Raw genomic sequence first — 21,293 nt, 5'->3', positions numbered from 1 at the left:
TGGCAGCCAAGAGGGACACGATCCCTAGAGGACCGCTTGGGGGGAGAGGCTTTTGGTCGTAATTCCGCACCAACGGTATGAAACACTTACCCAGTGGAAGGGGGGATGGTGACGGCCTGAGACGAGAACCTAGACTGGTGGAATGTGAAACGAGGGACGGGTGAGGTGAGGCGACGAGTTCCCCTGACCCACTTCATTTCACGATCCACCAGCGGATGGGTGTTTCATACAGCTGAGGTTGGTGGGTTGAAAGCGATCCTTGTGTAACCTTTCCGCTGGTCCCCCCCTTGACTCACGGAGAGAGTAAACTCCAAACTAAAGGGATGGCGGTGACGTCCTGAGACGGACTAGTGGGTTGTGAAACGGGGGACGGGTGAGGTGAGGCGACGAGTTCCCCTGACCCACTCCATTTCACGATCCACCCTCCCTCGGGGCGGTGCCAATGTCACCCTCCACGGAACAGTCAACGCTTGTGGAAGGGTGGGTGCGCCGTGAAACGGGAGACGGGTGAGGTGAGGCGCCGAGTTCCCCTGACCCATCCCATTTCACGGAACACCCTCTACTTCGAGCCAAAATCATGGACCCTCGGGCTTGGTGATCCACCCGCAAATGTACCAACTACGTGATGAGTTACAGTAGGGTGTGGATTCTAAAGTCTTGCTAACCACGGGACCATTATGGACCACACCCAGATCAAGGACCCGCTTGTCCCTCAGCTTCGCCCACCGATTGAGAAGCAAAACGTTGTGCGGATTGTACCGATACTACATGTGAATCCACGAGTTTAGAGGATGGAGTTGATTCGTCAACACGTTGGCAGTTGTGACCATGAAATCTTACATGCAAGACAATCATAGTCTGGAAAGTGGGTTGTCGATCCCCCGGGAACGACATACCTAACCCGGACCCCTCCAAACTAAAGGTGAGCAACCTGTTCGTTAAGTATAGTCGTGCATTTTCTATGAATTCACAACCATATTATATAAACGATCCAAGAGCACCAGTTAAGGGTACCTGGGTTGACGTGGAAGAGGGCTGCTACCAGGTACCCTCGGGGAGGCGGGCGCTGGGAGCTTCCCCGAGTACTGCAAACGACAGCACCCCAGAAAATGGGGAGCGGGGCCTCGCTGGTCGCTGCTACGGTGAACCCGAACTCACAGAAACCGGGAAGGACGGGATGAACCAGTGCGTAGCGGGGCAGCAAAACTCACTAGCTATGGCTGAGACTGGACGCCTCACAGTTAACTCGGAAGGGCAACCATCTGAGGAGCTGAAGGGCGGGGGCATAGACCAAGATGGACCGAGCTCAACAAGGGAAGTACGATACACTGAGGTCATGAATGCCGATCAACTTCAAAACAACAGGCTAAGATCCTTGTCGATACCCGAGATTGACCCGGTCGCCGCCCCAAGCAGACCGGCTAGAGAGGAACGGGTAATGATGAGAGGCAGGCTTGGGAGGGGTGTTTCAGAAGGGACGGTTGGCAAGCTGTGCATTTGGGGCGCTAATGAACACACCGAAGTGTCATTCAGCAAGGCCTTGAGACGCGCACTAAGATCAACCTCCCTGTTTGCAAGTATTGAGCTTTTGGATCGATTCCTTCACAATCGGACGGGGAGCACCCGCTTTGATGTTTTCACTTCTAGTAAACAAGCAGCCCTAGATATCCTCCAGATCATCCAAGCAAAGAGTAGGCTTAGGTGGTTTGCTAAGATCTCGCTTCCTTTCTCTAGGAGAGACAGGAACCGTTTGAGGCCGGCGATGGAAGTGTTGAAATCGCCGATCTTTGCCACGCTTAACATTAATGGACTCCAGTCGAAGCGGGGGGAGTTGGAGTACGTAATGTTACAAAAGACTTGGAATGTGGTGGGTCTCCAAGAGACTCGACTATTCCAGGGTGCATGGCCCCTTAGAATGGCGGGGTATTCGACATTCCAAGTGCCAGGGTCTGATAAGCCAGGGGCCAGGGGACTTGTGACCTTGGTCTCCTAGGAACTCAGAGCCTTTGAGTTGGGAATGTCGGACGTAAACTCCTTGTTTGTTCAACTCTTTCCTTTAAATATGAAGGAGGGTTGGATTTATGGAAATGTTTATGTCCCGCAGAGGCAATTAGTGGATGAGCGAGCAGACGTTTTAAGCGCGTTAGCTTCGAAGCTTCGTAGGTTGGGCAGAAAGGGCCTTCCTCTCCTGATCGGAGGGGATTGGAATCTTAGACGGCGCCCGATGAAGAGATGGCTGGGGAGTGAAGACCTTGATTTTAAGATTGTCCAAACGAGAGGCTCTGGACTCTCGTATCACTCTTCCCGTGGTAAAGGGCGATCAGACATTGACTTCTTTTTGGCCAATGATCTGGCCCTTCAGTTCCTCGGCCATGCCAGTGTCCAGAGATCGGTGGATGTTTCGGACCACTGGCCTGTTAAGGTGAAGTTGGTGTGTGATGCAGTGTGTGCGGAGCCTCCCCCACCACCCCCCCCCTCCATTGATGCGACTAGAATTGAACCAGCGGCTCAACTCTTTTTACACCACAACTTCTGGGATTCCCTACCAGAAGCAGCGGAGGAGGGGGAAATCACGCAGGCGGCGGTGAACCGTCAGTCGAAGAGCTTTGAGGAGGCAGCTGAAAGAGTCTCTCGAGATGTTGGTGCGTTCTCCGTAAGGCCCCCCAAGAGGCCTAATAGAGGCTTTAGGCTAGACCCGAGAGCCCGGAGATCCATCAACCGAAGACGGGAAGCTTGGAAGTCTCTGCGGGATGCAGAGAGTGATTCCTCTAGTGAAGATAGGGCGTGGAGGAAGTTTGTTGAGTGCCGAAAAGAGGCGCGAGCTGAAACGAAGAGAAGCGAGAGGGAGGCTCTCAAACGATTCATGCTCAAGAGCGTCGAATTGGCAAGACGCAAGGAATGGTATGCTTGGTGGAAGCATATGAAAGCCGTTCTAGGGGGGAGCAGAAAAGGAGGGCCCGCTCAACCCCTAAGAGACCAGAACGGCGAGCTGCAGGCGGACGAAGAGAAGATCCGAGACATTTGGAAGGATCATGCTTCTCGCGTCTTCGCCGATCCCTCCGGGCACAGCAAGGACCCAGAACACTGGCAGAACCATGCTGTGCGACTTTGGCCTAGAATAGAGGGCATCAATGACTCTATTAGGTGGACTGAATTTCGAGAGGTATGTCGCAAGATCAAGTGACATAAAGCAACTGGGATAGATGGCATTCCCCCTGAATTTTTCAAGATCCTTATGCAAGACAAGGGAACTAGATTGGATCAATTTAAACCAAATACAGACATGGGAAGAGCAGTCTTCAAACTGCTATGTACTTGGTTTGATTCAGGGAAGTTGTCGGAGGCATCATCTACCTCGGTAGTGGTGTATATCCCGAAGAAGGGTGATCTTTCTAATCCGGACAACTACAGAGGGATTTCTCTTATTCCAATCTCTCTGAAGCTCTTGACCTCACTCGTGATCAATAGGATCTCAGTGAAACTTGAGGAAAGAAACTTCTTCTTGCGTGGTCAAGCCGGATTTCGGACTCAGGAGGAATGTGTGGCACAAGTGATTGCCTTGAAAGAGATTGTGCTCAGACGAAAGGTTGTTAAGAAACCGACGTTTGCGGCATATATTGACTTTGAAAAGGCGTACGATACAGTGCCACACGAGGCGCTCTTTTTAAAGATGGAAGCCATAGGGATTGGAGGTCGTTGCTTGAATTTCTTTCGAGCCTTGTACCAATCTTCCAAGGTCAGAGTGCGGGTGGGAGCGAAGTTGAGTGAGGAGGTCCAAATCGCCCGTGGTGTGCGTCAAGGGTGTCCCGCGTCGCCTACTCTCTTTAATATATTCATTAATGACATCTTGGATGAGAGTGCGACTGACCTTGGGGTGGCTATTCCAGGCCTACTCCTGAAGATCCAGGGCTTGCTTTTTGCAGATGATTTAGTTTTATTTGCGGAGTCTAAGGAGGAGTTGCAGGCTAGTTTAGATAGATTGCATAGTTGGGCGGAGAAGTGGGGGATGAAGTTCGGCATAAAGAAATGCCAGGCGACCGTGTTCAACGGGGACCTTGAGGAACTTATTGCCTTCAAACCTCACATCGGACCTGAGGAGATTCAGGTAGCTTCGGAGTATAGGTACTTGGGCATCTTAATAGACAGCGAAGTCTCGATCGATACTATCCTTAAGGATAGGATTGAAAGTGCACGTAAGTCTTTGTATGCCCATAAACATCTTCTATGCTCTAAGAAAATTCCGATGTGGTCAAGGTTGGCCTTTCTCAAGGCGTGCGTCTTCCCAGTGGCGACTTATGGAGCGGAGATTATGGGCTCACATGACATGAGGAAGTTGAACCCATTAGAGACGCTTATAGCAACTGGAATGAGGTGGGTAGTCGGTAAGGCCGCGAAGTCGAGTTCTGTGGCAGTAGCAACTCTTCACCGGGAGTTAGGGCTCCCCCCCGTACCAGCTTACTGTGCAGGACAGAGGGTACGAGCTTTTACCAAATACGCAGGTCTAAAGACTTGGATTGCAGATTTGGTTAACAATATACCAGAATGGAACCAATTCAAGAAGTGGACTTGGTGTAAAAGGACAAAGTTTTGGGGGGAGAGGTATATCAACGACGCTTCTGTTGAAACCGCAAGACAGGAGAGCTGGAAGCTTTGGGAACACTCACATCAATGTGTCTCCCTTGATCCTTATATCGAGAGGAAGTAGGAGGACACGCGTGGATACCTCTTTAGGCAGAGCGTTGGGAAGAACCCCGGTGGGATGGAGGAGAAAGTCTTGTTACTAGCAAGAGTGGATGGCTTAATGCTTAAGGATAAGATTGAACGGGCACAGTCGAGGACTTGCCCGTTGTGCGGAATGGAAGAAGGTTCAAGGTCACTTACGCACCTGTTGGTACAGTGCCCTGAACTGGACAATCTCAGAAGCTCAATACGACCCTGTTTGGAACACGCTAGACGGCTGTTAAACAATCCTAGCGGTGAAGATACCGAAGTGTTACTCCTGGGAGGGGAGATTAGCGGAAAGCGATTGCCAGGTTGGGTTGTCCCCCGTGGGGCCCATAATGGTCGTCGTGGACCGCAGTTGAGGAGTGCCTATGCGGATAACGTTGCAGCATTCCTCTGCGGGGCCGTACCGCGATACTACAATGCTCTGGCCCATGAGGGTGTTTGAAGCTCGTAGGGCTTGTAGTTATTGCGTACAGTGCGGTCTCGCCTAACATGGTCCTGGGGCCTTCCGAGCGGGCCTTGGTGACCATGGTTGGCCGGATCGGGATGCCTCCTTTGAGCCGACGCCCACTTTGGGTATGGCAGTCCTACCGGACATCCGCTGGACGGGGGCCTTTTTCTACCAGGCGAAAATCCTGGAGTACCTGGGCAAGATTCAGTACGGTCTGTGAGTTACAAGGGTTTGTCCCTCTCTCTCAGCCTTGGTCCTTAAATACATCACTGAATTCGTTTGGTGATTTCCCGACGTTACCCTCGGGTGGCGTGACTAACAAGGGAACATGGACTGACTAACATGGCATGAAAAGACTTTTTACTCCCCCGAGGGGGAAACTTGCTTCCATTCCCCGTTGACATGCCACGATACGGCATGGAGGCGCTTTTCCCCTTGTCGGCAAGTCCGCAAGGTAATTTGTCTTTGACTCGTTTGCGTGCACACGAAGCAAAGGCAGTTCCTTGCTGGCTTGCCGGCTCTAGCCCAAAAAAGTAAAAAAGTAAAAACTCTCATGCCCTGTAATTGGATGCTCTGGAGCTCCTCAAACAAGTCTGAGAACTGTAACCAGTCACCTAAGGTGTGTGCTAGACCCTTTGCCATGGGACCCCAAGAAACATGAGACCTACTACCAACCAAGTGGCCTCTCTGAGTGCTACCCATGGGGTTCCAAACAAGGGGCTGTCGCAAGCGTTCCTCCGTGCAAGTAGCCAGGTGTTGCTCCAAGCCTCTCCTCAGATGCTCCTAGGAGCGGAGAAGACTCACAACAAAACGGTCCTCCAGTCTCCTACTCAGGCCAACCCCCTGCGCATCTCTTGGTCGAAGGTCTCCAAGGGCCTTCCAGCCTGAGGCACTCTAGCACTAAGCCGCTGAAGCAAAAACTCTTGCCAGGGCTCCTCCCCTAGAAGCAATCCTCTGACAACAAACTTCCCAAGAAGGGCTCTGCTCTGCTGTGCTGGGTCTATGAGAACAAGGAAGAGTGATGACCTACCATGCCACTTTGGCCCGAGCTATCCGACTGTCACGCCCTGACCAAAGGAAATTCTCGATCAGCCTCTCTACTTGGCTGATGCAGGAACTCGATAAAATCCAACAAGATGTAATGTACCACATAGTAGCCAATAACACCTGGTTGGCCACTACAAGTCTGCCTGCCAGAGAGAGTCGTGCGGAGCTCCAATGTAACAGCTTCCTTTGATGGACAGAAGGAGGGGAGCAATCTACTGATCAGGAGACAAGTCCAAACCAACCTGACAACCCAAGTACCAAACTGCAGTCCCTAGGGGAATCCACCTGCATAGGAGCACTACCAATCGAGAAAGCCACTATCTTTCTCCAGTTGATCCGTGCGCCTGATGCACAACAAAAGGTCTCAAGAGCTTGCTCACACCTATGAAAGTTGGCCTCCTGGCCCTCCAAGTACAGAGCTGAGTCGTCTGCAAACTCAACATCCAGTAACTCGTCGCGCCGAATAGGGAGCGCTAAACCTCCTGGCCCTCCAAGTACAGAGCTGAGCCATCTGCAAACTCTCGCCCCGAATAGGGAGCGCTAAACCTCGTAGATCAACCTGCTGTGAAACCAAAAATCTGCTCATCGCCTCAGCATAGAACAAAAAGAGAAAGGGGGCAAGAGGGTAGCCCTGTTTGACCGAACGTGTGAGCATGAAGCGGTCTCCTCTACCACCTGCCAAAAGTACCTGACTGTGTGCTCGTCTGTACAGAGGTGACACACCTCTGATCCAAGCATCTGAGAAGCCCATCCTGCGTAAAGTGCCCTCCAAAAAGTCCCTGTCAACTCTATCATAGGCCTTCTCAAAATCGAGGAGTATCACAAGCTCACGGAGGCGAGCGAGAGCAAAAGATGTTGTCAAGGATACTACGCTCCTTGACAAAACCAATATGTGTCCCATGTATAATACTCTCAAGAAGTGGCTGAATCCTCAAACTCAGAGCCTTGGCAAGAATTTTGTAGGCTGAGTTAAGGATGGTGATGGGCCGCCACTGTCGAATCTCATCCAAGGAGCTACCCTCCTTGGGAATGAGGTAGATCAAACCCTCACTCATGCTGTTAGGCATCTCTCTTGTGTGCAGGATGTACTCAAAAGCACTGCAGAGATCTGAGCCAAGCAAGTCCCAGTACTCTTAAGAAAAAACTGGGAGTCAAACCATCCTCTCCTGGAGAGCTACCAGGGAGAAGTGCTCTGAGGGCCACGTGAAACTCCTCTAGCTAAAGAGGCAACTCAAGCCTCTAGCGCATCTCCCCCGTAGCAACTGCTCGCATGTCCTCGGGCTCTAAAGCAACTGACCCGTCGAGCCTCCTCAATTGGCTGACCTTGGCATGCGTATGCCGGGGTCCCACCGCCTCAAAGAAAGCCCCTGTCACTCTGTCACCCACCTGGGTCCACTAAGATGCCTGTCAGTGGAAAGCAAACTCATGGCGCCTCTCCTGTGTGCTGGCGAGCTCCTGGCGAGCCTTCTGCAACTGCTCCTCCAACCAAGGACTGTCTGGATGCTGCTCCTGCATCTTCTGCAAGGAAGCATCGCCCCGTCGGAGACGCTGCTCCTCTCTCGATGCAGTTAGGTGGGCCGAAGACTCCTGAAGAAAGAGTCGACTGAGCTGAGCAAGTCCTGAGGCCACTCTGTCCGCAGGAGAGTCCTTCATGTCTAAGCTCTCTGTCCAAAGAGCCACCACTCGCTCTCCGAGTGCAGAGTCCAGCAAGACCCTCTCAGGGATGCGTAGCATCGTGCTCCCCCTCCTCTGTCTATCTGTCACTGTGTGAGTATCACTGGTGCATGGTTTGAAAAGGAAGTCCCAGCCAAAATGCAAACTGTCCCACCCAAGTCACAGAAGTGGTCACTAGTGTAGAAGCGATCTATCCGAGATAGATTCACTCCTCCCACTCTGCAGTCCAAACGAGAGAAGGCCAGGCTGTCTGGGGGCCTCACAAAGCTAGAATGCTGCCACACATCTGAAACCCGCAGAGTCGTACAAAACCTCTTTCAAGCTGGTAACTCAACCCCATGCATAGGAGTATGGCTACCTCCAATCGTGTCAGAGGGATCCTCAACATGTTGAAGTCACCCCCAATGCACCATTGCTCTGCCTGCGGCAGAGACTGAACAATCTGAGACCAAAACTCTGCACGTGCACTCGCCACATTGGGCGCATAGATGTTCAAGAAGCCCACGAGGCAACCCTGAACCTGCATATAGTGATCCACTGAGCCCTACCTGGCACAATAATCCCTCTGTCCACAATGGACTGCTACAAAGAATCCGCAATAGTCAATACATATCCCTCCCTGGATGCCTCTTGGTCCAAATGCAGCTGACCAAAACGTCTCATAGCGACCACGCAAAATTTGACCACACCGTCTAATGTGGCTCTCACAAAGATGATGCTCCTGTAGCATAAGAATGTCAATCTCACCACCCACAAGGCATCTCTGGAGCTCCTGACGCAACCGACCCTTCTGACGCTGAAACTGGGGTCCTCCTAATCCCTGCACATTCCATGAGATGATCCTCATGGAGTCAGTGAGAGAAAACAGATGCTGCCATAGCAGCCAACCTCGCTGTCTTTGAGGCCGGTTTGGATGGGGAGTAATCCGCATCCGAACGACCTCTAGACAAGCGCGAAAGGAGTGACTGTCCCGCCCACGCCCAAGACAAGCGTGCAGCCCGAAGAGCTACATCCTCTGTCCAAGAATCCTCATGTAAAAATATATAACAAGGAGGGCTCTGACTGTCAGCAAACAGATGCACCACTATGTGCTTGCAACCCGCTGCATCCGGAGGTGTCACATTGAGCTTGGCAAGAGGCCAAAGTTCTGCACCAAATCTGTTACTCCTAAGTCCCTTGTGTGGTGTGAGAACTTAGTAGCCTGAATCTAGAGCCAATCAAGAACAATGTGTTGGGTCCACTCTGTAGAATCCCTGCCACATAGCGGAAAGGAGAAACCCACCGCTATGTCCAGAGCCTCAATGCCTCTAGTTGCTAAGAAGAGGACGTGGACTCGAAAGCAAGCCTCCTCCGAGTCAGGAGAAGAGTCGCCCAGGAACCGTGTGAAGCTGTAGCCGAAGAAGTCCCAGCGTCTACAAATGTCAAAGCAAGTCAAACCTCTAGGGACTGCTGCAAAAGGAGTAGTCTACACCAAAACAAGCGGCCTCAGGTGGGGAAGTCCCTCTCGAGCCACACGGCTCGTGGCGAAAGCACTACCAAGAGATCGCCTTGTGGCAAACACGCGTCGAGTCCCCTGCGCCTGAGGAGGAGTGGAGGAGGGGTCGGGAGATGAGGCTGTGGGCCCCACCGGGGAGAGAGGAGAGACGGGAGGCGGAGGTGGAGGTGGGGATGCAGAGCGGCAGCGTCTGAGGGAGGAGGAGGTGGAGGTGGAGGAACTGAAGTGGACGGGGCCTCCTCAGGCGGGTCATGCTGAAGGGGGTCAAAACGGTTCCCAGTCGGAACCGAGTGCTGTCGAGCTGGAGAAGGGCGGCCACCAGGGGGAGCAGTGGGGCGAGTCCTCCCCTGTTGGCGGCGGCCAGGTAGCTGCTACCAACCGTCAACTGTCTGATCGCTGGTCTCTTTCGAGGTACCAGCCTGTGCGTCCTATGTGTCTGGCTACTGGGCATGCTCAGCCTTGGGAGGTTTCACCTGCGTTGTGGGTCGAGGTCTCCTGCGAGGACAAGCCTTTGCCAAATGGCCGATCTGTCTGCACTGATTCGGGAGGCCCGAATACTCCACGCTCTGACGGAACCAACCCCCACTCACCCTAGGTAGTAGGATGACGTTCGGGAGAGTGTGGGTGTTCGGAACTAGAACACGTACTGTGGGGATGCCGGCAGCCTTGGCAGCTATAGAGGCGGCCGTGCGAGGTGTCTCCAAGACAGTCCCAATCTCTGAGCCTATCCTGGACAAGAGTGGCAGTTACTCCCTCCTCAAACCGGGAAAGCAGACGGAGATGGGAAGGTCTGTCTCCTCTACCAGAACATCTATAGCTGGATCGAAACCATGCCTCCACTGTCGAAAGTGGGCTCGAACTGCTCTAATGGCCAAGGGACTCATCGCGATGACCTTGGACGCCATCTCGGAGGTCTCGAACTCTATCTAATAGTAGTCGCGTCCGAGGAACTGAACATCCAAGATCTTGCCCACCTCGGCGAGAAGGCGGGCCTGGAGAAGATCGCGCACCTCTCCTCTTCTGGGTCTGGTGCCGAGAATCTTGCAAATGACGGAAGTCGCTGCAGGTGTTCCACCTCGCTGCGAGGCTCGCTTGCTCTATCGGCGAAAGAGCAAGTCGGATGGTGGGCTCTACGGGGTCGGGCGAGGAGGACTTCCTGAGAGTCCCTCTGAGGTGGAGCATGAGCCTCCATCAATGTCTGCTACCATGGAGAAGGGTGAAATGACGATGACTAGAGGTGGCCCTCTTCTGGCCGAGCACGCCGTAGGTGTTGACGATATCAGCCGAGCAAGACCAGGGAGGAGGGGGTGGGGGTAGCGATGCGGAAGAAGTGGGAGTATGAGGCTAGGGCAGGTGGGCTGAGGTGCGGGGGGGGGGGCGGGGGGGGGGGCTGACACGAGGTGGGCTGGGGCGGATTCGCTGAGAGCTGGCTGCACGCTGGAGATGAATGCAGGCAGAGCAGGGCAGGGCAGGGCAGCGATGGAGGTTGGGGGGGAGAGCGATTGTGAGAGAGTGGGGGGTGCAGAGCGTGCGCGGGGGAGATGAGCGAGGGCAGCAGCGAGCAGTTCGAGAGGCTGCCTTTTATCTTCCCTATGCCTCAAATACACATTTCTCAAAGAGAATCACCTTGAATGAGGCATTTAGATGAACTTGTATGATATTTTTGTGGTCACACCTCAGAAGTTGCATTAACGAACAGAGGGTGTTCTAATCAGGTTATTGGTCCATGCAAAGTATTTATAGAGCAGTTTCCTTTGAGATGAAGTTTTTATTCCCATTGAAGCACTAGTTCAAAAAATTGGACTAGCCTGAAGGGAGTTGTGCCATTTATTTGGCTCTGGGAGGGTTTAAAATGTGTTTTTGGATGTCTTGTAGAGTGAAACTGCCGAAAGCCAAAGTAGTGAAAGTAATGAATAGCAAAAGTGGATAAAGGGTCGCTATATTTCCTACATGGCTGACTCATTCTGTTGCTAATTGGACTATTTTCTTATTTTTAATGATTAAATCTCTTTTTTTAAGGATATTTTATTATGTGCACTAAGAACTGTTAAAAGATTGTAGCTACAGGAACTGCCATCAGGAACGGACAACTCTGATGTGTCATTTGATGGGTGACGGTAAACATCGCGAAGGAGTTTCCGTAAGTTCGATGGAAAGGGCCGGGTTACGAGTGCCCCTGATGCGTCACATGATGGGTGACGGGTGCATCAGTAAGGGGGCATCCCTTAGGCTAAGGAGGAAATCCGAACTGAGTAAGAAAATACACGTAAGAACGCAAGCACAAGAATAAAGATGGGTTCAATGACGCTTTTTATGAAAAGCAGGAACAATCGCGGGAGGACAGATGTTTTCCCGCGAGGAGTCTGTGTCTGCATTGCATCTGTGTCGTGTCCTGCACCCGGGGACTCTTGGAATGTATCCGTGTAGCATTGTTTTCACTAACTGAGTGAGTTTTTAAAGGTTGAACAGGTTCACACTTTATTTTATAAAGTGACCGGTCACTTTTAAGTGACCGGCCCCTTTATTAATAAAATAAAGCAAGCAGGGCTCTTATAAAGAAAACCAGCGCTAAAACCAAGGCAGGGGGCTGATTTGCGATCTCTCTCTCTCCTCTCTCTAGAAAATGCGATTTTCTCTCTCCTCTCTCTAGGAGCGCCAAGCTCTGCTTTTGGACCCCTATTCCTGCCGGGTGTCAAACCCTATAAAAGGGTAGCCAGCGTTTCAGTTGGGAAGAGCCGGAAGCAGCAAAAAAGCACCAGCGCTGGGATTCTGGAGTAAAGCCTGGCGACAGAATTTGCAAGTGTTCACGTGACGACTGAGTACGGAGGTTGATTCTCCGAGCAAGAAGCGACAGGTATAAGGTGTTGATACGCTTTGAGAATTGTTGCTTTATGTGGTTTGTTTTGCAGGAATCTCCAGTCTTACGGGAAGGCCCTTTACGGGAAGTACGACTTCACGCCTAAGTCCCTTACGGGAAAGTACGGCTTCACGCCCAAGTCCCTTACGGGAAAGCACGGCTTCGCGCCTAAGTCCCTTACGGGAAGGAACGGCCTTGTGCCCAAGCCCTTTACGGGAAAGCACGACCTTCGGGTCTAAGATTACAGAACGGAGGGGTTTCCTCGGGTTCTCGTGCTTGTATAAGAATTCTCCCTGAATAAAAGAATACTCTTTACGGGGGGGGACCAGCCCATCTTTTGGTCCCCAATACTGTGTCGATCTTCTCCCTTCTCTCATGTTTTCAAAGAATTATAATTTTCAGATTTTCTAAGTGCTCGTGTACGCTCCCGTTTTGTGACAGTGGTATCAGAGCTCAGACTCCTCTCTTTCTCTACAAAGAAGGACGATTCCGGGAAGAACGGGAAGAACCATGTCGAGCCAAGGGAGAAGCGTTGAAGAGGAGCTTCAACAAGTGCAAGCTCAGCTTGCGGAGTTGCAACAAATCTTATTGTTGCCAGACGTCCAGAAACTTTTGGGCGGAATGAAGAAAACGAATGGAACTGATGCAGCCAAGCATCCAGACAACACTGTTGGCGTGAGACCACAGGAGGCAAGAGAAGAAGAATGTGCCGAGGTGCACAAAGGATCTTCGGATCGGAATGAACGGCCTACTTCAAGGAAAGGTCAGGAAAAAGCGCTCTCTCTGCTAGACGAGAGCAAGGACATCTCTATCTCATCTCCATCTTACTCTCCTGATTATACTTCTACTTCTCGATCATCTCGTCAGAAGAAGGAAGCAGCTACTACTGCCACTACCATACATCGACCTAAAGATAAGCCTCGATTCAAGAAGCAAGGTCGCAAGTCTCAACATCGCATGAGAGTCTTCAAATCAGGCGACAAGGACATCAAGTTCGAAACCTACAACGGACGGAGAGACATCTCCAAAGCACTGTCCTTCATCAGACAGTTTGAAGTCGCCTTTACCAATGGGCACTTCACAAAAAAATCCAAATTACGCCATGTGGGGATGCACCTCAAGGAAACGGCAAGTAATTGGTGGTTAGCCAAGATTCTGGAAGGTTCTCAGGCCAGAACTTGGGAGAGCTTCAAATCTGAATTTTATGAACAATTTCTTCCGCCTGACTTCAAGCAGGACATACGGAAGGAATGGGACTGGCTTGCCCAAAAGGAAAATGAAAAAGTAACGACCTATGTGGACAAGAATTGGTCGGTTCTTCTGAAGGTCACTCCCTTAATGAAGATTGCCGACGAGGAAAAGAAACGAAAGCTCGAAGCGGGTCTCCAACAGCAGCTTCGAAAGAGGATGAAGGTGTATCCGCATGATACTCTTCAGAGGATGATGGAGTCAGCAATCATTGCTGAGGATTTGCACTCAACTGGGACGCCCAGAAAGATGGAGCATAGCACTTACCGTGCAAGACAAAGAGGGGTCTACGATGACCATGGGAGCCAAGGAAGAAAACGTCCTCCATCTATGGTTGGCTGTTGCAGCCACTAGGGTTGTTCAGGCCGAGCTTGTTTCCTTTGACTCGTTTAACGATGATCATTCTAAGAAGCCAGAGGGCACTGGCAAGCGAACTAAGTACCTTTCTCCTACTCAACTTCAAACTTTCAGAGAGGAAGGAAGATGCTTCTACTGTGGTGAGAAAGGACATATGAAACCGGACTGCCCGCTAAAGCAGCAACGGCAAGAGCAAGCCTCTACGAGGCAAGAGAAAGCAAGGAAGGAACCCGCACCACCAAGCTCGAACTCCATTCCAGATGTTCAAGGAAACACAGAAATGGAGAAAGGGAAGCGTCAACTTGTGAAGGGCTGGGGGTCTTTGAACAACCAGCGAGTACTGATTCTTTATGATCCAGGATCCACGGATAACTTCATCTCCCTGGATACTGCGGAACGTTTGTGCCTCACACCGTCTCAGCTTGGCACACCGGTTACATCCGGATCGGCATTCGAGGGGTTGACAACCAATGCAACTCCCGTGCAAGGACAGCTCAATCTTCGGATTGGCAAGTACAAGGAGCGCGAATCATTTTTGATGGCACCTATCGAGGGATGTGATATCATCTTGGGTATGCCATGGCACTTCCACATGACACCTATTCCCGATTATGTGGAAAAGACCCTCACTTTTGATCATGGGGGTAGGAAAATAAAGATTCAAGCTGATGCAGGAGATTGGCAGTTCCCAATTGCAAGCCATATCTCCGTTAAGAAAGAAATGAAGAAGTGTGTTTCTGCTTACTTGATTTTTGCAAAGGATAAAACTAGTAGGGACTCTCTCTCTAGTGTGGAAATTAAGGGTCTTCAATTTATTGAAAAGTACAAGGATTGTTTCACGGAAACACTTCCTGATGAACTCCCTCCGGTACGCCCAGAAGATCACCGCATAGATCTCATACCGGGTAGCTCGCCTCCCAATCAACCCCCTTATCGGGTAAGGCTTGCTCAGCAAGAGGAAATTTTGAAGCAAGTCAACGAGCTTCTAGAGAAAGGGTTAGTACTGCCCAGTGCTTCACCCTACTGCTCTCCAGTTCTACTGGTGCAGAAGAAAGATGGCACGTTTCGAATGTGCATAGACTATCGGTCTTTAAACAAGATCACAATCAAGAATCGCTTTCCGATCCCTCGGATTGATGATATACTTGATAAGTTGCAGGGTGCAAGTGTGTTTAGTCGCATAGACTTAAAGAGTGGGTATCATCAGATACGGATCGCCCCTGAGGATGTCCATAAGACTGCTTTCCGCACAACCTTTGGACTATATGAATTTTTGGTAATGCCTTTCGGCTTGACCAATGCTCCTGCGACTTTCAATCGCATGATGGACCGCATTTTCAGCCCGTATCGAGCTTTTACGGGAGTATTCTTTATTCTTTGACGACATACTCATCTTCTGTAAGTCAGAAGAGGAACATCGGAAGCACTTGGACTTAGTGTTTCAAGAATTGCGAAAGCATGAGTTGCATGTGAATGCAAAGAAGAGCGAGTTCTTTCTCTCTGAGATACACTATCTCGGCCATATAGTCTCCCACAATAAAGTGAGTATGGATCCTGCCAAGATCCGAGTGGTAGAAGATTGGCCTATTCCCACTACGGTACATGATGTACGTAGCTTTTTGGGATTATGTTCATATTATCGAAGGTTTGTCCGAGGATTTGCTCATGTAGCAGGACCACTTCATGATTTGACAAAGAAGAAGATTCCTTTCAGATGGGGATCGAGACAACAAGGAGCTTTTGATCGGCTCAAGTACTTGCTAAGCCATGGACCTATTTTGATAGTGCCTGACTTAAGGAAACCATTTGAGGTTCACTGCGATGCTTCAGGTGATTGCATCGGAGCAGTGTTAAACCAAGAAGGCCATGCAGTGGCTTATGAAAGCAGACGGCTTAAGGATGCAGAGTTGCATGCATCAATCTACGAAAAGGAACTCACGGCTGTGATTCACGCCTTATCCAACTGGAAACACTATCTTCTAGGAGCGGATTTTGTGATCAAGACTGATCACCAGAGTTTGCGGTATTTTCTTACGCAAAGGAAACTATCTGAGAAGCAGATGAGGTGGGCAAACTTTTTGTCTATGTTTCACTTCCAGATCCTTCACACGGCTGGGAGTAAGGATGTAGTCGCAGACGCACTATCTAGGCGGCCAAGGGTGAACGCTATCACTTCGGTGTATCACCAAGAATTAGAAGCACTACCGGATTTATATCCGAATGATCCAGACTTCTCCACCATCTGGGGAAAGCTACATCGTGGAGAGAATGAGTTTCCCTATTCCATTCGGGACGGTTATCTCTACCACCATCAGGCTATATGTGTGGCGGAATCATTAAGAAAGAAGATCATGGATGAAGCACACGCTTCGCCTTATGCGGGTCATCGGGGTATTCTCCCTACAACCTTAGCAATGGAAAGATATTTCTTTTGGCCTAGCCTTAAAGCAGACATTGATAAGTATGTCAGGGAATGCTTGGTTTGCCAAAAAGTGAAGTATGATCGGCATAAGACGCCTGGGTTGCCACAACCTTTGCCTGTGCCTAATGAACCTTGGGAAAGTATTTCCATGGACTTCATCATGGACCTCCCTAGAACTCAGACTGGAAATGACGTGATCTGGACCATTGTGGACAGGTTTAGCAAGCAAGCACACTTTATACCAGTCAAGAAAACGATCAAAGCAGATCATATGGCTAGGGTCTTTCTAGCACAGATCTTTAAGCATCATGGAATGCCTAAGTCTATTGTGAGTGATCGAGATCCTCGCATGACAAGAAATTTTTGGCGTGCCTTGATGGATAATCTTGGTACAAAGCTGAATTTTTCATCTGCCTACCATCCTCAAACGGACGGGCAAAGTGAGATAGCCAATTCCACAGTATTGGATATGCTAAAAGCTTATGTGTTAGACTGGCAATCTGACTGGGAGAAATATTTGCCTCTTGTCAAGTATGCGTATAACAATACCATACACTCATCGACGGGGAAAGCACCTTTTGAGATTCTTTATGGTAAGCCTTTGCTTCCACCGATCCTTTTAACTAAGGATAAGATCTTTGCAGCAGATGAGTTTGTCCGGGATTTGGACACCGCCTACGGGCAAGTGAGGAGAGCTATTCTACGCTCTCAGGAAAAGCATAAGAAAGCTGCAGACAAGCACAGAAGGAATCTAGACTTAACAGTCGGACAGTTAGTCTTACTCAAGTTTGAGAAGGCAAGACTTAAGAAACAAGCGTCTCATAAGGGGAAAGTGGTAAAACTTTCTACCCGATATTATGGGCCGTTTAAGATCACTGAGCGAGTGAATGATGTCGCTTTCTGATTAGAGCTACCGCCTAATTGGAAGATCCATAATGCTTTCCATGTCAGTTTACTCCGGCCGTATGTGGGATCGCCTCCAAGCCAGCCTAGTGCTGAGGAACCTCCTGAGGTTGAGGAAACAGAAGAAATACTCCAAGCGGAGCAGATAGTAAGTCATCAGGAGCGGTCTCTCAAATCCGGAAAGATAACACGGAAGTATTTGGTTATGTTTAAGAACTACTCGAATCTAGATGCTCAGTGGATGACGCAGGAGGAATTAGCAGCTTATCCCGAGATACTAGAGGTATATGTCCAAGCACTACAGTTGAGGTCAATGTTGCTAATTGGACTATTTTCTTATTTTTAATGATTAAATCTCTTTTTTTTAGGATATTTTATTATGTGCACTAAGAACTGTTAAAAGATTGTAGCTACAGGAACTGCCATCAGGAACGGACAACTCTGATGTGTCATTTGATGGGTGACGGTAAACATCGCGAAGGAGTTTTCGTAAGTTCGGTGGAAAGGGCCGGGTTACGAGTGCCCCTGATGTGTCACATGATGGGTGACGGGTGCATCAGTAAGGGGGCATCCCGTAGGCTAAGGAGGAAATCCGAACTGAGTAAGAAAATACGCGTAAGAACGCAAGCACAAGAATAAAGATGGGTTCAATGACACTTTTTATGAAAAGCAGGAACAATCGCGGGAGGACAGATGTTTTCCCGCGAGGAGTCTGTGTCTGCATTGCATCTGTGTCGTGTCCTGCACCCGGGGACGCCTGGAATGTGTCCGTGTAGCATTGTTTTCACTAACTGAGTGAGTTTTTAAAGTTTGAACAAGTTCACACTTTTTTATAAAGTGACCGGTCACTTTTAAGTGACCGGCCCCTTTATTAATAAAATAAAGCAAGCAGGGCTCTTATAAAGAAAACCAACGCTAAAACCAAGGCAGGGGGCTGATTTGCGATCTCTCTCTCTCCTCTCTCTAGAAAACGCGATTTTCTCTCTCCTCTCTCTAGGAGTGCAAAGCTCTGCTTTTGGACCCCTATTCCTGCCGGGTGTCAAACCCTATAAAAGGGTAGCCAGCGTTTCAGTTGGGAAGAGCCGGAAGCAGCAGAAAAGCACCAGCGCTGGGATTCTGGAGTAAAGCCTGGCGACAGAATTTGCAAGTGTTCGCGTGACGACTGAGTACGGAGGTTGATTCTCCGAGCAAGAAGCGACAGGTATAAGGTGTTGATACGCTTTGAGAATTGTTGCTTTATGTGGTTTGTTTTGCAAGAATCTTCCGTCTTACGGGAAGGCCCTTTACGGGAAGTACGGCTTCACGCCTAAGTCCCTTACGGGAAAGTACGGCTTCACGCCCAAGTCCCTTACGGGAAAGCACAGCTTCGCGCCTAAGTCCCTTACGGGAAGGAACGGCCTTGTGCCCAAGCCCTTTACGGGAAAGCACGACCTTCGGGTCTAAGATTACAGAACGGAGGGGTTTCCTCGGGTTCTCATGCTTTTTCCACTTTAACGGCGTACCTTTTGCATAATGGGTCGTATAAGAATTCTCCCTGAATAAAAGAATACTCTTTACGGGGGGGGGGGGGACCAGCCCATCTTCTGGTCCCCAATATTGTGTCGATCTTCTCCCTTCTCTCATGTTTTCAAAGAATTATAATTTTCAGATTTTCTAAGTGCTCGTGTACGCTCCCGTTTTGTGACACATTCCTACCTGAGCTATATCAATTCTCCTCTTTCGAGAGAGGAGGAGACAAAAAGGGGGTGCTATGGCAATTGCACTGTTTCCCATTGTGTGTTTGGGACTCGGGAGACACCTTGAAAAATATTATGTAGTGAGACAAAAAGAGGATTTTGTTATATATCCTTAACTCATTTCTTTTAGAAGTAAAATGCGAAAGGAGAATTGTTCTGGAGTTTTAGAAGTTTGCATGTGGAAATTTATGTGGGACGTTTATAGGATTGTGGCTGGAAAGCATGGGGAGAGATTTCTTACGGGGGAGCTGGTTGCATTCAAAGAGCAGCAGCAGCAGAACTAATGGTATTTACTGGAATCTCCGCTTTGTACTAGGCCTGCTAAATCAGGATGCAATAGAGCATTTTTGGGTGGTAGAATACGCAGCTAAAGCTTCATCATTCAGGTTCGTGCTTGGATGGAAGAAGTATTTCCAAAGAGCAGTGAAAGAACTGTGGGGTACCTTATTGGGGTGAACAGCTTGCTCATATCTCCTATTGAGCTTCCAGAAACAAAAGAGGCTCTTGATGTGAGATTGCGAATGGATGGATTGTTTGACTTGAAGGAGCAAGCTGTAGGATTTACGAGGGAGTTTGAGGCACTTTACACAAATGGACCAGCAGGAGGAGGAGGAATCAGGTGCTTGCTCTATCTTTGCTTTTCAAGGAATTATATTAACCGAAGCATGTTGTAGTTTCGGAGTTTCTCAAATTTCGATCATTTTGGCCTTGTGGAGGTTTCGAAATCACGCTCGCACACATGCACAGTACACTCCATAACATTTCTTTCTCAATGTGATATGCGTGCGTATGTATCCTATATACCCACGCATGTATATACATGGATGTATACATGTATGTTCATGTGGCTTTTTGAAGGGTTCCTTAGAGGTTTCTGAAATGCTTCCTGTGTTTTTGGGGTTGTGAGGTTTCCCAAGTGAGGAAAGAGAAAGGGTTTCTAAGTTTTCAATTACAAATGCCCTCTGTCTCTACATCATAGTACCTCCAGACTAAAGCTTTAGATTTGCAGTGTTGGATGCAGAAAGGAGACAGCTCTAAATAAAATTCTGGTGAGAACTGCTCAATTCCTTTTTGATAACTCGCAGGTTGTGTGATTGTTGCAGCCTGATTAATACTTGACAACTCGCAGGTACACCGAGAGGAGACTTTCTGGAAGATGAACACAAGAGCCGTAGATGTTATTAATGCAGAAATGCCATTTGTAAGAGGGTCCTTATCAATAAAGCCCCCCGAGGGAGTGCAGATCCCCATACCTTTAAACACTAGAATGTCTACTGGGTCCAAGGCCCCATTGCCAGCTCCTGGAGGTGTGGAACTCCCTCTGTACAAAGTTGCACATTGCAGAGCAGGTGACAAAGGCAATGATGTGAATTTTAGTCTCATTCCTCACTGTCCAACAGACCTCCTACGGTTGCAATCAATCATCACAAAAGACTGGGTGAAAAGGGTAACAGGACGCCTCTTTCTTGGTCATCACATTGGGAATGACACTTCAAGTAGCCAGACTAGAGGTCTGGTACATGATGAACATGACAACGCCAGAAGCATTGAAATATATGTTGCAACAGGGATCCATGCCATGAATATTGTGGTGAGAAATGCTTTAGATGGCGGTGTCACATGCTCTCGCCGTCTTGATAGACATGGAAAGTCCCTGTCAGATCTTATCCTCTGTCAAAGAGTTACATTACCTGTTGAAGAAATAAAAACCTGCTGAGAGAGCTTTTTAGCCTTTCAAGTCACGTCCTTGCAGAGGATCTGTGCTGGGGCAAACAGAACATATTGCTATAGCTGAAGAAAACTGCAAAGAAGAGAACTTTGTAGCAAGGATGAAACCTACTTGCTGATTTATTGAAATTTGTACAATTGAATCAAGTAATTGCCTCACAGCTTCTTTCCAGAAGTTGATACTAAAAGCAGCATGTTTCTTTGCTATGTAAAAATCAGCACTACAATTTTAATCTGACAGGTCCAACTAAGGTGTTAAAGACAATTCTCATGAAAAATTCATCCTATCAATGAGAATGATTACACGTGCACACCAAGGAGAACGCAAGCTAGTGTTTTCTCAGAGGAGAAAATAAGGTGCATTCCTCACATTTCTTCCAACATCTCTCTCTCTCTCTCTCTCTCTCTCTCTCCCCCTGAGAGACGAGACCTGTGTTACAAGACCCATATACATGGACACCCACTTGTCTCATCTCATGGGATACGATGTTCTACTGGCCAGATACGCACATCTTCACACCAGCTTCGGGTTGAGACTAGGAGATACAATGGAGTACCAGCAGAGGGCAGGACATGCCCCCTGTGTCACATGGAGCCTGAGACAGAGTTGCACTACACATGCCACTGCCCAATCTACTATGAGAGAGTCT

General features: G+C 49.3%; 2 protein-coding genes and 1 pseudogene across 5 annotated transcripts in view; all 3 read left to right on the top strand.

Moving 5' to 3' along the window:
- LOC147454926 (propionyl-CoA carboxylase) overlaps positions 1–20,932 on the top strand; it is a 93,877-nt gene extending 72,945 nt beyond the window's left edge. For 2 of the 4 annotated variants that reach the window (XM_086516751.1, XM_086516754.1), the window contains exons 9-12: positions 19,121–19,201; positions 19,302–19,534; positions 19,925–19,964; positions 20,045–20,931. In XM_086516751.1, coding sequence (XP_086372877.1) covers positions 19,121–19,201; positions 19,302–19,534; positions 19,925–19,964; positions 20,045–20,632 — 942 coding nt within the window. In that variant the 3' untranslated portion in view covers positions 20,633–20,931. Of the gene's footprint in view, positions 1–19,120; positions 19,202–19,301; positions 19,535–19,924; positions 19,965–20,044 lie in introns of all 4 variants that reach the window. The other 2 variants (XM_086516752.1, XM_086516753.1) reach the window with 2 other exon arrangements.
- Positions 962–1,993, top strand: LOC147454928 (uncharacterized). Its single transcript, XM_086516750.1, has one exon. The coding sequence runs from the start codon at positions 962–964 to the stop codon at positions 1,991–1,993; it is 1,032 nt and encodes a 343-aa protein (XP_086372876.1).
- On the top strand, positions 2,018–5,170 carry LOC147454927 (uncharacterized; annotated as a pseudogene).
- Positions 20,933–21,293: the final 361 nt, after the last annotated feature.

Source organism: Adiantum capillus-veneris, chromosome 7, assembly GCF_014529385.1.
Source record: "Adiantum capillus-veneris isolate H3 chromosome 7, ASM1452938v2, whole genome shotgun sequence".
Taxonomy (NCBI): Eukaryota; Viridiplantae; Streptophyta; class Polypodiopsida; order Polypodiales; family Pteridaceae; genus Adiantum; species Adiantum capillus-veneris.
The sequence above is the reverse complement of the archived record's forward strand: the minus strand, read 5'-3'. Positions and strand labels throughout refer to the sequence as shown.